This window comes from Marmota monax, unplaced genomic scaffold (assembly GCF_021218885.2).
Source record: "Marmota monax isolate L192 unplaced genomic scaffold, Marmota_monax_Labrador192_F-V1.1 WCK01_AAM20220418_F8-fsc00013, whole genome shotgun sequence".
Classification (NCBI taxonomy): Eukaryota; Metazoa; Chordata; class Mammalia; order Rodentia; family Sciuridae; genus Marmota; species Marmota monax.
In genome coordinates, this window is record NW_026692202.1 from 19,782,060 (window position 1) to 19,799,729 (window position 17,670).

The window sequence follows — 17,670 nt, forward strand, 5'->3', positions numbered from 1 at the left end:
TTAAGCACTAAATAAATAAAAAAAAAAAGGCTGGATTTGTTTAAACAATTTGAATTTCAGCTTGGCTTTCTTCAGGCCTCGCTAGATCTGGGGTCTCAACTGATACTGTTTATGCTCTATTTTGCTCTTCATCCTTTTGTTCTGCTTGTCTGCTTGGTCCCTTTCTGTATGAAGACTCTTTCCACATGGAGACATGTTGCATTACAGCCCAAACGGAAAGAGAACTTTTTCTCTTAGGACCCATCTGTCTTATATATACGTCGGGGAATTACATTGGAGGCTTGTATTCATTGGTTGCATCATCACTTGTAGTGTAGTAGGAGTACTGTTCCCATGAAATGCATGTATGCCATGCTGGGATCAAGGATATGCCCATTTAAAATGTTAAGATGTATAATTGTCACCTTTATTTCTGGACACATGTACAGTTATACTAACTGTATGTGGAGGATCTGCACATTTCCTTAAACACTGTTTTGGTTTAATATTTTTTAATTTGATAAGAATGGCTTTTCATTTAAAGGGATAGTATAGCCGTGATTAAGTGCCTCAACTACAGGTGCCTCCCTAGCTTCTCCAGTTATTGCATGAGGGACCCTATTCAGTATACTTAATTTCTTTTTGTAGTGAGAGGAGGTTAATAATAGTACTTAATTCTTTGTGCTTTTGTGAAGATTTAAGTTGGAAAGTTTGTAAGATCATGATATTAGTGTGTGGCATGTAGTAAAAAAAATTTTTCCTCTTCTGATTTTCTTTTATGTGAATTGTTAATGAGGCTTAACATTTTTTACTGTAGTATGAGTTATTGTATTTCTTCTGTGAGTTGCTTATTCAAATCCTCTCCATATTTTTCAACTGGGTGTTCATCTTTTTCCCATTGATTTATGAGGTCCTCTTATTAGGGTTGTGTTATGTCCTGTATTTTGAAAAATGTATTTCCTTTTTTTGGTATTTATTCTAGCACATAGAAGCTTAAATATATGTAGGGTAAGCAGGGGATGTAGCCTACTGATAGAGTGCTTACCTAGGTCTTTGAGGCCTTGGTTTATCATTGTTTGTTTCTTAATTCACATTCCTATTCCATTAATGTTTTTATCTTCTAGTGGTCATTTGAGATTATTTTAAATACCATTGTTTTAGCGTACACTTCAATGTCTGACAGTCCAGGTACGTGCACCTAGTTTTAGCTATTCTGATGTTTGCCACTTAGATTTTATTCTTTTCTTTGGCTTTTGGTGAACAGGTTTTGAAATTGATAAACTAGACTAGACTCATATGTTACACCTATGAATATGCTGATCTATACAACAATAAACTTATTTTTTTTCCTATAAAGTAATTCTGGTAGGCTTGTATACAGACTATTCACTTTACTGGTTGCCATGGCTAGCTTTTCTTTTCTGCCACATTGTCACTGCCTTTGTTTGCAAGGTAAGAGACTCCCTTGTAGATAGATGTTCATGGGAATAGCAGGAACATATTGGTTCTTATTACCTTTATTTTATTTAAGGTGTAGTATTTTAGGCATTATAATTAATAAAATAAAAGGAAGAAAAGGACTTTTTAAGTAACAGCATTTGCCAGAGTTTAGTGTGTTGAATGAATATTTGTTGAGTACCTTTCAGGTTGGTGTCAAGAGTGCAGGCATTACTTAGACAATTATTTAGAAGGCCACCTCACTCTGAGACATTTTACTTAATTGGGCAGGATGTAGAATGATTGGTAATGATGCAAGAGAACTTTAAATACAACTGTAATCCAAAGAGGTATTTAAAACAAGTGCTATGGTAGTTTAGAGGAAAAATAAAACACATCTAAAGAAATGGAAGATAGCTATAGAAAAAGATTTTTGTTGGAGACGGGCTGAGTGCATTCCAGGTAGGAAATAATCCTTAAAAAATGTTTAAAGATCTACAGATTTAACTTAGTAATACTATTTATTTTCACCCTATAAATATAATAGATTCTTGTGAGGATTTTAAATAGCATTATGATTCATGATGTCAATTTTCTTGGGCCAGAATTATAGTTGCCATATCTGTTTTTCTAGTTAGTTAATTAAAACAGCCTGCTGTAATTTCCTGTTTCTTCTGTATTTTCACTTGAAAATTGTTTTTGTAAGATTCCAAATCCAAGAATAACTGATACTACCTGGTTGTCTGACTGTCGGATGTGAGCACTGAGGCTTTGTTTTGCTCTGCTAAATTATGTTCCTTGACCCACAAAATGTGGAAATGGGCGTTTAGAAATATGGCATTAATTCAGTTGAACCAAGTCTGTGAAATTTAATCAATTTAACATGAAGCTAAGAAAAAGGATTTCGCAGTTAATCATTAAAGTTAATAGGAAGAATTTTGGAAAAAGAGAATTTTAAAAAAACATTTTGATGTATTTCCTTTTAATCATTTTATTGTACCTATATTATAAACCATATATAACTGATACATACATAGCTGAGATTTAATATATATTTTGTATCTGGGGTTTTATCATTCTCTTCTATCTGAAGAACTGCTTTTAGATTTTTTTAAAATTTAGTTTTATTTTTTAAAAAAATTGAGATTCAACTCACATACCATTTTCAGGTGTTCAGTGTTTTAGTATATTCACAAGATTGGCAACAGTTTCTGCTATATAATTCCGGAACATGCTATCACTTATGATAATTAGAGCCAAATGGTCTGATCTAAAAGAATTGAAGGGATGGATTGCTAAGAATGAGCTTCAGAGGTTCACTGGTTTTTCAGAGAACAGTTGAGGAGAGGAAAGAGATTACTTCCTTCTTTTCATTAAAATCCTTCATTGGTTTCTCATTATCTATCGCATAAAGGCCAAACTACTCAGACTTGTATTCTTTTATATCTGAAGCATGCCTATATCTTCAGTCTTATTTTTTATTGTAATCCTAAACCATAAGTTCCACTACATTGAAGTTTGGACAATTTATCTAAAACCATCTTTTTTTTTGAGTTTTTCTTACACCATTTGTTTAATTCACTTTCCTGCTGGAAAATATCCTCCACATTTTTCAGGATTCATTTAATGGTATGTACTTTATTATAAACTTTGTCTTATGCTTTAAGTAGAAATAACTACCACTGCTTAGGCTTATACCATATGTCCTAATTTGGCTGGGATAGTATATATACATGCTTGTTGTTTAGGTATCATTATAAATAACTATCTGTTTCACTCTCAAAAGTATCCTGGTATGGACAGTAAATTACATGTTCATTGTTTTCTTCTCTTTCTAGGGATCAATTTTTTATTTCTCTAGCACTTAGAACTATGCCTAATTCTTAGTTTGGACTTAAGAAATATTGGTTGGGGAGACAGAAGGTTTGTGTACCTGGGGACTTTGAATATAGAAAGGGCAGAGGATGGAAAGGTGAGCATGCTGACTTATTTGAGATAGGTGGGTATGGTAGGGGCTATATTGAAGAATTCAAGCCTCAAATTTTTCCACAGCATCATTTGAAAAACAGTGGTGCCATTTCTAGTAATTTCTTGTGGAATATAAAGTTGATGCTGTATGTTGATGTGGTTTTTTGCAAGATTCTTGTGCTTGAGATTTGTTGAATTTCTTTTATCTATGCATTTATAATTTCCATTGGTAGTAGAAAAAATTTTATCTCACCCCTTGGACATATAATTATTAATGCTCTTTTCATTTAAACAATTGTTTTTTCTTTCCTGTTTATTTTTATTTTCAGATTTACTACTCCTTTTTTTCCTGTGCTGTCTAAAATGCTTTTAATCTCAACCATAGTATTTTTCATCTTACATTATAGTTTTCACCTATGAAATTTATTGAGTCTTTTAAAAAATCTCTTCTGTGATTCCACTTAGTATTTTGAAATATTATATATGAATTTAATAGTATGCTGTCTTAATGTTTTTATCTGTTAATTTTAGCATCTCCGTCAGTTTTGGGCCTGTTTCCGTTCATTTTTATGGATCATATTTAAATGCCTGGTAAATTTTGATTGTCAGGCATTTTGAATTTTACCTTGTTGAGAGGGGTTCATACATCTTCTGAGCTTTGTTCTGGAATGCAGTTACTTTATTTGGAACTAATTTGTTCCTTTCAGATCTTGCTTTTGAGATTTGTTTGGTGGACCAGAGACATCTTTAATAAAGTTCTTTTTCTACTATTGAGACAAGATCCTTCGGAGTACCTGATCCTCTATGGATTATTTAATCTGCCTGGTAGGAATAGGCATTATTTCTGTCCCTGTACTGGACATTGGATTCTGTTCTCTATAGATGTTTTCTTGCCTGGTCTTGGGTCTCCTTACTGCATATTTAAGTACTGATGAGCATTATACTAAATATTTGTGGGGAGTTTGTGGTGCACATTTTGACAGATATCTGGAGTTCTTTCTCTGGGTAGATTTCTCTGTCCTTTTAAACTCTTTCCTGAGAATATTAGCTGCATTGGTCTCCTTAGACAACCTATTCAATTTTTTTAAAACTCATAGAGATCATGAGTCTTCATTTATTTTATATTATTTATTTATTGAGACAAGGTCTATGTTGCTGAGGCTTGAGCTTGTGATCTTCCTCCCTTAGCCTCCTGAGTTTCTGGTACTATAAGCATGCACCACCATGCCAACTAGGCTTCATTTATGATCCCCTTGCCTACATTAGATTCTGGAAACTCTCCTTGGACAATACTTGGGACAATTGCAGGGGTCACTGAGTCTGATTACTGACCTTTGTTACCAAATATCCAGTATCAGGAAAAAAACATTGATTCATGTGCTGTTCATATCTTTGGTTGTTTTAGGCAGAAGAATAAATCCAGTGCATTTATGCTCTTTTGATCTGTCCTAACTATAGTTTTTTTTCTTTTAAAAATTTTAATTGTGGTAAGAAACAGATAACAAAAACTTAACATCTTGGCCATTTTTCAGTGTATATTCAGTAGCGCTAATATTAGCATTATTGTGCAGTAGTTCTCTAGAACTTTTTTTATCTTGTAAAGCAAATCTTTACCATTAAGTAGCAGTAGCTCCTTCTCCCTTACCCACCCTGAACAATCACCATTCTACTTTGTTGTTGTTTGAATTTAAATACTTCAGATAAAGTGAAATCATACATTAGTTATATTTTTGTGTGACTGGTTTATTTACTTTAGCATAATATCCTCAAAAGTTTGTCCATGTTGTGGCATGTGACAGGATTTTTCCCTTTTCAGGGCTAAATAATGTTCCATTATATGTACATACTCCTATTTTGTTTATTTGTTCATCCATCAGTGTATTCTTGGGTTACTCCCCACCTCTTGGCTATTGTGAATAATTCTGCTATGAATATGGGTTTACAAATATCTCCTTGAGACTCTACTTTTAATTCCAAATTCTTAATTTTTAAATTTCTTTTAATTGCTTTTAATTATTTTGTCTGTATGCCCAGAAAGGGATAGCTGGATTATATGGTACTTTTATTTTAAATTCTTTTCAGGAAATTAACATATTGTTCTCCATAGTAGTTGTATCATTTTACAAACCCAGCAGCAGTGCACAGCAATTCCAATTTCTCTGTGTTTTAAGCCATATAGTTTATGTTTAACCAGTTTGCTCTAGCGTAGGGCAGTTGTTGCAGTTGTAGAGAAGGGGACATTGTGATGGTGGGGTCTTTGGGAAGAACTCAGTATCCCAATATTTTCCCATTACCAGCTAACTCAGAAGTGCTGTTCTTTTGCAAGAATTTTTGATGGATGTCTTCTTTACTTAATTGGAAGCAGTATTTTATTGCAATAATGCTCAGCTTATTGCTGCACTACAGTGTGGAGTCCTAGACCTTTTACTTCAGACAGAAAAAGTGTTCAGCTATTTTTATTACTCTTAAGTCAGAATAGGGAAAAAATGAAGAAAAGAAAACCACTTCTTTACTTCTATTTATATTTGATTGTAATAGTAAGAATTATCAGATATTTGTCATCTGTTTTTAAACATTTTTTTTCAGATGTGATGGACCTTTGTTTTATTCATTTATTTATATGTGGTGCTGAGAATCAAACCCAGTGTCTCACACATGCTAGGCAAGCGCTGTACCACTGAGCCACAACCCCAGCTCCAGATATTTGTCATCTTACAAACAGGGCTTCTAAAGGTTTAGTTTTCTTAGGGACTGAGTGATTTTCTTTGTTTGTTTCACTAGACTCTTGGTAGTTTCTTGGCTGTCAGTTTAAAGCCTGCATATTTTGTTATTCCTTTTTACTTATTTTGTTTGCTAATAATAAATTTGTTTTTTGACTTTTAAACATCATATCTAAAGGAAAACATATTCTCGTTCATCTTATAAGGGAAATTGGGGAGAAAAATTCTGTGATATCTACTGTCTCTGGTGTATATTTTATTTCCAACCTTGCAGTTTTGAAAACAATAATTAATTGAAACTTTTTATTGCTCTACTACCTTGTGACTGTGTAAAATGCGCAGATACAAGTATTTAAATTAAAATATTTCAGTAAACATTTTAAAATAACAAATGTGGCTTATGTCATGTATTGGGTTAAAGATGATAACCATTAGTAAACGTCTAAGTTAACAAACACATATTCAGGAAATTAATTAATTGGTAATATTTTCTTACAATGGCAAAATATATTTTCCGTAGTGTTTTAAAAATAATTTTAGAAGGTAGTATATGAATTTTCTGTCATGAATTTAGATAGCAAGAAAAGTTGCCTAATTTCTTAGGAAGAATATGAGGCAATAAAATTATTTTAGGCAAAAAACCTTTAAAATTTTATCAAATAATGCATTATATATTTGTAATCCTCATCTAGTGTCCTTATTTCTTCTTTTCCCTTCTACATTTTTTATTGGTGCATTATAGTTGTGCATAATGATGGAAAATGTTGTTACATACTTGTACATGCACACAATATAACAATATAATTGGACCAATATCACTCCCCAGCACTTTACACTGTCTTCCTTGTAGTGGTTTTATTTCTGTCAGAGTGTAGAATTTGTTTAACTTTTTATTGACTTTGATAACTTTTTGGAGATCTCTCCATAAATCCAGAATTAATAAGAGTGCCATTTATAATTATAGAATTTATGGTCAAAGTAATTGTCATAATAAAATTTAAAGTAATAAGGATTAAACAAAATTTATTATAAAAATGATCTTGATTTTTAAGTTTTAGATACTGATTTTAAAATTTATAGTCTCTTTACCCTTAAATGTTGCCTAGTGATTCAGACATTAAACAAAATATTATATAGCAATTTAAATATAAAAAATATAATGAAGAGATACTCTCATGATTTTATTTTAATATATAACAAAAGCATAATGAAGATTTTCAGAGTGCTGTTTAAGACTTGATCTGGGTACAGTTATATTCACTTTGAAATTTCATCAAGTTGTATACTTAGGATTTATGTACTCTTGATTGAAATAAATATTACTATTTATGTACTACTTGATTGAAATAAAGTAAATTGTTATTAAAGTATGAAAACACTTATCTTCTTTTCTCTTTCAAGGAAATGATTATTGACAAAGTAAACGGACAGGCTGTTCCTAGATATTTGATATATGACATAATTAAATTCAATGTAAGTACCTTATATAATTTGTAAAATTTATATTTTATAGAATAAAAATTGTGACTGAAATAATAGATATATTTTAATTTAATTTCTTTTTTTATTTGGTGGTTGTGGGGATTAGACCCAAGGCCTTACATTGTACCTCTGAGCCATATCCCCAGCCCAGTAGATATTTTATTTGTTACCGTCTCAATGATAGTAGGAAAGAAAAATTGTGATTCAGGTTACTCGTTGAACATCTCTTTTGTTAATACTTTTATATGTACTTTTCTTTATCTTATTGCCTAATACATAACATATATCTTTGCCTTTAGATTTCTTTAAGTTCAACTTAGTCAAGAAAAACAGTTCAATTCTGATAGAATAATACATTCTTTTGTAAAATGAATGTTTTTTGATTTTAATTATCCTGTGATTAAAATGCCCACAAGCTTTGTTTCTGTCACTTAAAAAGAAAAAGAAAAAGAAAAAGAAGTTATGAGTTTGAATATGTACTTGTAGGTACAAATATACTATTCATGAATATAAGCAAGAAACAGAAATAAAGTACAAAATTTCCTAAAATAAAATACAAAATAGGTATAAAAAATTAGAAATTTAATTTCTAATCATTTACTATATATTAGATTACCCCAAAATCTTTTCCTATTCATTTTAATTAAAATATGAATATCTAAATTATTTAGACATTACAAGACAACTTCTAAAATATGAAAACCTCAAGTATATTTCTATAAAAAGGTATAATCATTCCTCTACATGTATATTATTCAAATTGTATAATCGTGTGTTATTCAAGCCAGACTGAAAACATTTAAGTATTCTGGAATTAAAAGTATCTAAGTTTTATATGTTTTTCCTTGTACACGTGTGTGAAAGTTTCTCTATGACAGTCGTTCTCATTTTGGGGATATATTCACCTGGGAAGTTTTTGATTATTTTCATTTGAAGTGTTTTTAAAAGTCCAGTCTCTCATTATTATATCATGGCATTTTTGATTAAATTTTCAACATCAATTTCATTAGCTGCTTTTCTATATTCCTCTCAGAAGTACTTATACTTACTTATTTAATATAGTTTTATTAAACAGTTTTTCCCAATTCAATATTTGTGACATATTATTTCATCCTATTTTAATTTGTTTTTCTGTTTTTACTAATGAAATTGAACATATATTTATATTTATTATATTTTTTGGTGATTTAGTTATAAGTTTATAAATCTTTTAACTTTTCTATTTGCTTGTCTTTTTTTCTTAATATGCAGGAATTATATTTTTTGGATTTGAATTTATTTTTGGTTATACATTTGGCTAACGATATCTCTTCCGAATCAGTGTCTATTGATGTTTAGAAATCAAAGTTATCAGACTTTCTCAAAAATTGTGTTTTTGTATTTTGTTGTAAAAATGATTTAGTGTGTTTATCATCTTTAGCTTTATAATTTTTCATTCCATAACTATTTATTTATTTATTTTAAAATTTAGATTATTTTTTTGTTGTTTTTATATTTATTTTTTGAAAGCTTTTTTTATCACGTTTACTATGTTTCCCTACTATTTATAACACATTCAGTAGGGCTCTTTTATGCATAATTAAAAGCTTCTTATTTTACCAGGCATCTCAATGTGCATAACACATGTATCACATTATTGATTGGCATTTGTATAAAACTATAGACAGATTCTGAAAACAGTGAAAAGTATGGAAACCTCTCCATAACTATTTATATTATGCCTGTTACCATACTTAATGATTTAAAATCACAAATTGTTTCATATTTCTGATATTAGGATGCATTTATAATTATGTCCTCTATTACAGACCTTTCATTGATTTGTTTATCCATTTTGCAGTACTATAACAAACTATCTGAGCCTGGGTATTTTCAAAGTAATAAGATTTATTTGACTCATAATTATGGTGGCTAGAGACCTCAAATCTTAGTCAAAATCTTTGCAGTACCTTAGTTTATTATTTTATCTAGGATGAATTTCATCAGTCATTTTTATATGTTAAATACTGTACGTATTGGGTATGTAGAGATGAATAATACATGGTTTCTTGCTTTTCGAGAATTCATATATTAGTGCACCGGCTTCCAAAGAAGTCCATTTCCATAAGTAGTTTATTGGAATTTGGGAAGAACATAGGAGAACTATTTATTTTTATTCTATTCTATATTTTTTGCTCTATAACATATATTATACAGTCCTACCCATACACAAATTATTTTTTTCCATACACAAATTATTATGATTTAATATGCATAGGTTGATGAGAGGGAGCCAGCTTGTTTGAATAAGGCATTTTAACCTAGTTTTTCATGTAATACGCTACTAATTAAGGTAATGAGATGACCATATTGTTCTCATTTTGAAGGAGAACTTCAGTGACAGCATGGATAGTGTTTTGAAGTGAGGAAGAACAGAAAATAGGGAGGCCAGTTAGTCAGTAGTTATTGAATGTTTTCCCTAGTCTATTCATAATGATTCTACATATATCTGTCAAGTGCTTCCTTTACTGTAGACCCAGTGGACTTGAAGGTGAACATGCTTTTTGTCTTTTCCTGTTGTTTTGGTGAGTTGATGTATATTTTAAGTTGGAAAGCATTTAAGAGGGAATTTAATTACTTACATATATTTGAACAGTTCTTAGACTTTAAAAAAAAAAAAGCCTTGCCTCTTCCACTTTTAATTTTGTAGGTATCTGAGTTCCTCTAACTGACCTAATATACAAGTCTAACATTTTACTTTTTCAATCTGTTGATGACGTACATTGCATAAAAAGGGTCACACATGAACTGTTAGCATTGAATTTATTAGCATTTCCTCAATAAATACCCTTTACAAACAGTTGTATACCCTGTAAAGAGAACATGTTTTGCCTAATGCCTAGCTCTTGTTGACTTGTCTTACTCCTTATTCTTTTGGATCACCAAAGTCATCATCCTTCCAAAGCTGAGAAAAAAACATACCCTAGCTGTATCTAATGTTCATCCCTGAGGCAAGTGCTGCTGTCCCTGTGTAAACATTAGAATAAATGTTAGGTTACATAATAAAGACTGGAGGAGAGGAAGAGGACAGAAAAGATGGGGGCAAAATGCATGAAAGTGTTCCAGTTGCAGAGAAAAGAAGAGTAGTTGATATTCCTTTGAGGTGATGCCTTCTAATCTAGATGATTACTGTCAACCAGAGAATTCATTATAGATATATTCCTGTGTATGCATGGATAAGGCAAGTCCACACTCTCAACTCAAAAGTGTACATGCAGTTTTTATTTCATGGTTTAAACATATATACTTTAAGGACACTAAAGGAAAAGTTTACTGGGGAGAAGAGAGGAAAACTATATTTTTATAACTGTGACTTTGAACATTTTTGTAAACATTATGTAAATATGTATCAATATGAACATTATGTAAATACGTAACATTATGAACATTACGTAAACTTTTTTTGTATTTTCAGAGGATGTATTTATCTACTAAATTCTTAATGCTGTAAAGTAATAGAAGTAAGCAACAAAAAAGCATTGTAGATGATTCTGCTATTTTGATGTGCCATTTACTCATGCTTTCCCAAATTATGTGGATTTTAATTTTTATACAGGTATTTTACTGAATTATGTAAGTAATAAAAATGATTAGTGAGGATATTAATGCTTAAATTCAAATGTGAGATTTTTGGATCAATTTAGAGTAAATTTATGACACTTTTGATCATATTGTTCTCATTTTGAAGGAGAACTTCAGTGACAGCATGGATAGTGTTTTATGTAGTTATAATCTTAAAATAACTGTGTGTATGTAAAGATGTGTTTCTGTCATTAGACTAACTATCTAGACTTGCATAGTGGTTGTACAGGCTGTGCACTAGACAACTGTACAGGATCCTGTTTACATAGACTACTGTATTCATTGTGGCAGTCTTGATAATTATGTTGATAAAATAGTTGCTGAGGTTCAAATTCAAAAAATTGTCTTTTTAATATAGGCCCAGCCAGTTGGAGATTGTGATTTTAATATTCGTCTGCAGTGTATAGAACGAGAAATTATAAATCCTCGACATGAAAAAATGAAGAGTGGGCTCATTGACAAAACACAGGAACCATTTAGTGTCAGAAATAAGCCATTTTTTGACATATATACTTCAAGGAAGGTAAAGTTATTTTTGTTTTCTAACTCACGTATTATAATTCATTTTGTGAGAGGAATATGAATGACATTTTTCCTGTCTGTAATTACTTAAATTGATATAGCACCATTTTGACCAAACTTTTGTGATTCTCAGGCTTCTCCTCTTTAGTAATATTCGCAGTGGTAGAAAACTAAATTAGATTGCTTCCCTGCTTCTCGTAATAGGTTTTGATTCATGGTCCAGATTATGCTTTTTCTTTTTTTTCTGGTACTGGGGATTGTACCCAGGGGCACTTTACTACTGAGCTACATCCCCAATCCTTCTTATTTTTATTTTGACACTAGGTCTGAGGGTGGCCACTTGTGGTCCTCCTGCCTTAGTCTCTTGAATTGCTGGGATTATAGGCATGTGCCACTACACTTGGTTGGTCAATGTTGCTTTTTTAAAAAAGCCGTAAACAGCTTAGAATCATTTAGAGTGAAAACTATTTCTTAGGTGTAATCCTACTCCTGAAGGTAGACATTGTTTGGTATGTATTCTTATTTTTAAAGATGTATTTTGTTTTCCTTGATAATTATATTGATGAATTAGTTGTTGGAGTTAAAATTGGAAAAATTTTCTATTTAATTCATGTCCAGCCAGTTGGAGCTTGTGATTTTTAAAAATTTGTCTACAGTGTATAGAATGAGAAATTACAAATCTTTGACATGAAAAAAATGAAGACTGGGTGTATATATATAGTGTGTGTATACTTTAATATAGAGTATATAAAACATATGTAATATATAAATATACAAATATATTTATTTACACACATTTATATACATTTTACATACACACATACACTTTTAGATTGTTTCTACTCTTTTGCTAAAAACAATATTGTTTCATTGTTTGCTTATATGAATGGGTATTTCTTCAGGGTATGTGGAAATAGAATTTTTGGTGTAAAGATTATAGACAGTATTAGCAGCTACTAACAATTTGTCTTCCAAATAAGGCCACTCTAGCAGATGCTAGAACTTGTTTCCTCCTCCACTGCCCACTGTCCTTTCCTTCCTGACCTAGAGGCAAGGCAGAGGTGTTCTAAGGCAGAGGTGAGATGAGCATCAGTATTCTAAGGTAGAGGTGAGCATCAGTTCTAGAGCAGGAGACAGGAGTGTTGCCTTGTTCTGTTTTTCTTTTACTGGCTTTGGAATCTTTTCTAATATACTTAAAATTTCTGCCAAAGTTTATTTATCTATAATTTGAGGTTATAAAAATTATGGGTTTGTTATGTAAATTTATTGAAGCATGGCTTGTAAATACCTTAGAAAAGTATCTGGCATGTAGAAAAGCAACCAATGAATACAAAATTAATTATTATTATTTTTATTGTATAGGTTTATAAATACTTTTTTTTCAGTTGTTTATATATAGTGTTTTCCATAAATGCAAAGCTCAATTTTATGTAGTCAAATTTGGAAATGTATTTCTTACATCTTCTAGGTTTTCTGTCTTGCTCAGGAAGCACTTTATTGCCAAAATTTTCTTTAAAGTATTATAGTATTGTTAGGATTTTGCGTATTGATCCATTTCTCTCCCCTTCCTCCCTCCCTCCCTTCCTTCTTTCAGACTGGGGATTAAACCCAGGGGCACTCTATCACTGAGCCACATCCTCAGCCTTGTTTTGTATTTTATTTAGAGACAGGGTCTCATTGAGTTGCTTAGAGCCTCTCTTAAGTTGCTGAGGCTGGCTTTGAACTCCCGATCCTCCTGCCTCAGCCTCCTGAGCCTCTGAGATTAAAGGTATACACCACCTTGCCCAGCCTATAGATCCATTTAGATGATATATTTTTTCTTTTATTACATTAGGAAATTGTCTTCTGTTTCCAGTCGGTTTAGCATCTTGTAGTTTCTTCTACTCATTGTCTCTTCTTCATTCCTTGCTATCTCACATGAACATGTTAATTCTGTTTATGCTTAATCTTTCCATTTTCCTGTTTATTCTCCTTTTTCTTTTCTCTTTCCTCTTTTTACATTATTATTTTCATTAGATATTCCTACTACTATTAGTACTACTAAATAGTTAGTGTTCACTAGAATGTTTACCACATCTTAACATTTAAAAGTAAATGTATCTTAGAGTTTTTGCAGTTAAGATATGAGGTATATAACGCATATTGACTAATTATTTCCTAAAACATTCTCCATTTCTCACTAGTGCTTTTGTGGGATTTTTACTTATCTGTATACAGATTTCATATAGTGTGTTCTTTTGTCACTCTGGTATGTTAGACTTTTTAGATTCATTGAATCTGTCTCTTAATTTCTTCTCTCCCTTTTCTTTTCTCCTTTTTATTTTTATAAAAACATTTATTATTTATTTTTATTTTTGTACATACATTATTTTCTGAATGTCTGTTTTGGTAGTGGCTTACTTCTTTAATAACTCTAATTGATGGTTTTAATTATTTGAAATATGTTAATTTTTCATCATAAAACTCTACTTTCCTTATGAGAACATTGATACATTTTGAGCATGCATATCATGTGGTCCTCTTCTTGATTGTTCACAGATAAACATTTTAGAAGTTTTTGAAAAGATAAAGTGTCATATTTGGCATTGAAAAGAAGTCTAGTTGACCTTTCCTAAGATGCTTTAAGGAATGATATACCTTTTGTGAAATTTGTCATGTTTCAGAATCAAATTTTTATCTTTACAGATAGAAACTTGTTCTGGGACCCACTTTTTTCTTTTTATATCTTTCTATTATATGTTCACTGCATAGTTTAGCTTTGAAGAGAATAAGCAGGATACTGTATTACCAGTACTTTTACATTAAAATTATACGTGGCACCTAAGACGTTTCATTCTGGTGACAGCATCATAAAAAAAAAAAATAAAATAAAAAACAAAAAAAAACCAAAACCAAAAAAACTATAGCTCTGTATATAATTTGAAGCCTCGTATTGTGATGCCTTCTGCTTCACTTTTCTCAGTAAGAATTACTTTGGCTATTCTGTTCACTTATTTTTCAAATGAATTTCATAATTGCCTTTTCTAGTTCTGTGAACAACGTCATTGGAATTTTGATGAGAATTGCATTGAATCTGCATAGCACTTTTTGGTAGTATGGCCATTTTGACTAATTCTGCTATCCAAGGACATGGCAGGTCTTTACATCTTCTAAGTTCTTTATTTTTTTCCTTCAGTGTTCTATAGTGTTCATTGTACAGGTCTGTCACCTTTTTTGTTAGATTGATTCCCAAGTGGGCCCCCAACCAAGCTATTGTAAATGGGATACTTCTCATAATTTCTTTTAGGAGAAATTAATTTTAATTTCTAGTAGGAACATGATTGATTTATAGTTATTTATTTTACATTCTATTCTGCTGAATTTATTTATGAGTTCTAAATGTTTTGTTGTGGAGTTTTTTTTGGGGGGGGTCTTTTAAATATAGAATCATGTCACTAGCAAAAAAAATAATTTGAATTCTTCTTTTCCAATTTGTATCTGTTTAATTTCCTTCTCTAGCTTAATTGGTCTGTCTAGAGTTTCAAGGACAGTGTTGAATAGGAGTGGCAAACTGGGCATCCTTGTCTTGTACCTGTTTTTAGAGGAAATGCTTTTGTTTTTCTCCATTCAGAATAATGTTGGCCTTGGGTTTATCATATATAGTCTTTACAATGTGGAGGTAAGTTTCTTCTATTCTTATTTTTACAAGTGTTTTTAACATGAATGGGTGCTATACTTTGTCATGCTTTTTCTACATATATTGAAATAATCATGTGATCTTGTCCTTGAGTCTATTTATGTGGTGAATTACATTTATTGAATTCCGTATTTTGAAGCAACCTTGCATTCTTGGGATGAAGCCCATGTGATCATGGTACACTATCTTTTCAATATGTTTTTGTAAGTGGTTGCCAATGTTTTATTAAGAATTCTTCCTTTTATGTTAGCCAAGGATATTGGTCTGAAAGGTCTGAAATTTTCTTTCCTTGATGTGTCTTTAGTTTTGGTAATGATTTGGCAGTGTTCCCTCTTTTTCTGTTTCATGGAATAATGTGAAGAAGATTGGTATTACTTCTTCTTGACAGGATTGGTAGAACATGGCTTTGAATCATGTGGTCCTAGGTTTTTCTTTACTTTTTATTTTTGGAACATGGAATTGAACCCAGGGGCACTTAACCACTGAGCCACATCACCAGCCCTTTTAATATTTTATTTAGAAACAGGGTCTCACTGAGTTGCCTAGGACCTTGATAAGTTGGCTGAGACTGGTTTTGAATTCAAGATCCTTATGCCTCAGCCTCCCAAGTAGATGGGATTATAGGTATATGCCCCTGTACCTGGCCTGGATTTTTCTTTGTGGGAAGGCTTTTGATAACTGATTCAATTTCAGTTCTTAAAATTGATCTCTTTAAGTTTTCCATATAATCCTGGTTCAACTTGGGTAGGGGTAGACCATATTTGTCTAGGAATGTGTGTTTATCAAGATATTGGAGTATAAATTTTCAGAATAGTTTCTTATAATCCTTTAGATTTTTTTTAGTAGTGTCTGTGGTAACATTTCCTTTTTCATCTCCAGTTTTGATAATGTAAGTTTTTTCCCCCTCTCTTTCATTTGGTTAGTTTGGCTAAGAGTTTATCAATTTTGTTTATTCTTTCAAAAAGTTAACTCTTTGTTTCATTGATCTTTTGTATTTGTTTTTAAAATCTCCAATTTCTTTGATTTTTGGCTCTGATTTTGATTATTTCCTGTCTTCTACTGATTTTGGTGTTGGTTTGTTTTTCTTTTCCTAGTATCTTAAAATGTAATGTTGCATTATTTATTTGATATCTTTTTGTTCTCTTAACGTATGAGCTCAAGGTTATGAATTTTCCTCTTAGAACTGCTTTCTTACTTATCTCAAATTTTAATATGTTGTATCATTGTACTCATTTACTTCTAAGAGGTTTTTCTTATTTCTCCCCTGATTCTTTCTGCTATCCGTTCATCATTCAGAAGTTTTTTATTTACTTTCCAGATGTAAGAGTGGTTTTTATTTTTTATCTCATTCTTGATTTCTAATTTTGTTCCATTATTTTCTAAAAAAATATTTATTTTTTAGTTTTGTTGATAGAATACAACTATCAACTTCAAAAATTTGCCAAAAATTTAAGGGGAGGTCCACCTATGTGTTCAGTCCCTTCCAATTTTGTCTATTTCTGTAAGTCTACTAAAATCTTCTCTCTGTAACATCTCTAAACAGTAGCCCTTTTCTTAAGGAATATCTATTTATTAGTTTAGAATTGGGAAATGCTTCCAGGGGAAAACTGGCTGCCATAATTTCTTTTATCTTTCTCACAAGCCAGTAATTAAAATTTTCAGTTACTTTGAGTAATACTTAAAAGAATGTTTTAAAATTTCCAATTTGTCAACTCTCCTCTATTTTTTAAAATTTATCTTTCATAGTTTAAATTTATTCTTTTTCTCATTAGTGATTGTTGTAATTTCTTTCTAGGAGTTTGCTGGAATTTTTGTTGCCTAATGTAGCAGCGGTTTTTATGTTGTATGAATATATTTTTGTTCTAAGTTTGTCATAGAGTAAGAGGAATATTAAAATCTTTCAGTGCTATTACATAGTCTTTTTTCTAATGTAGAATGTTTTTAGCATATAAACCTTTATCACTTATTTTTCTACTATGAATTATTTTCCAAATAAGTTGATATATTTTTTTCTGTTTAGAGTTTTGCTTAGTCATATTTGCTTACAAATATGAACTTTTCTTAATACAGTTTTGCCTAATAGTTATTTTTTTTTGTTTAAAATGTTGTTTTACATGTTTTTTAAAAAAATCTTATATATGTTTTATATAAGCCCCTTTGTTCTCACCTTTCCTCCCATCCTATTTCCTAATAGTTCCTCTTTTTTCAGGTCATTTGTATGTATATACTTGTGTATGTATATATATATTTATTTATTTTTAAAGT

At 31.0% G+C, this 17,670-nt stretch overlaps 1 protein-coding gene across 2 annotated transcripts in view; it reads left to right on the top strand.

The window, feature by feature from the left end:
- Positions 1-17,670, top strand: part of Rngtt (RNA guanylyltransferase and 5'-phosphatase) — a 234,044-nt gene that overhangs the window by 69,941 nt on the left and 146,433 nt on the right. For both annotated transcript variants that reach the window (XM_046431641.2, XM_046431631.2), the window contains exons 10-11: positions 7,506-7,577; positions 11,566-11,730. In XM_046431641.2, the coding sequence (XP_046287597.1) occupies positions 7,506-7,577; positions 11,566-11,730 (237 nt within the window). The remainder of the gene's footprint in view (positions 1-7,505; positions 7,578-11,565; positions 11,731-17,670) is intronic.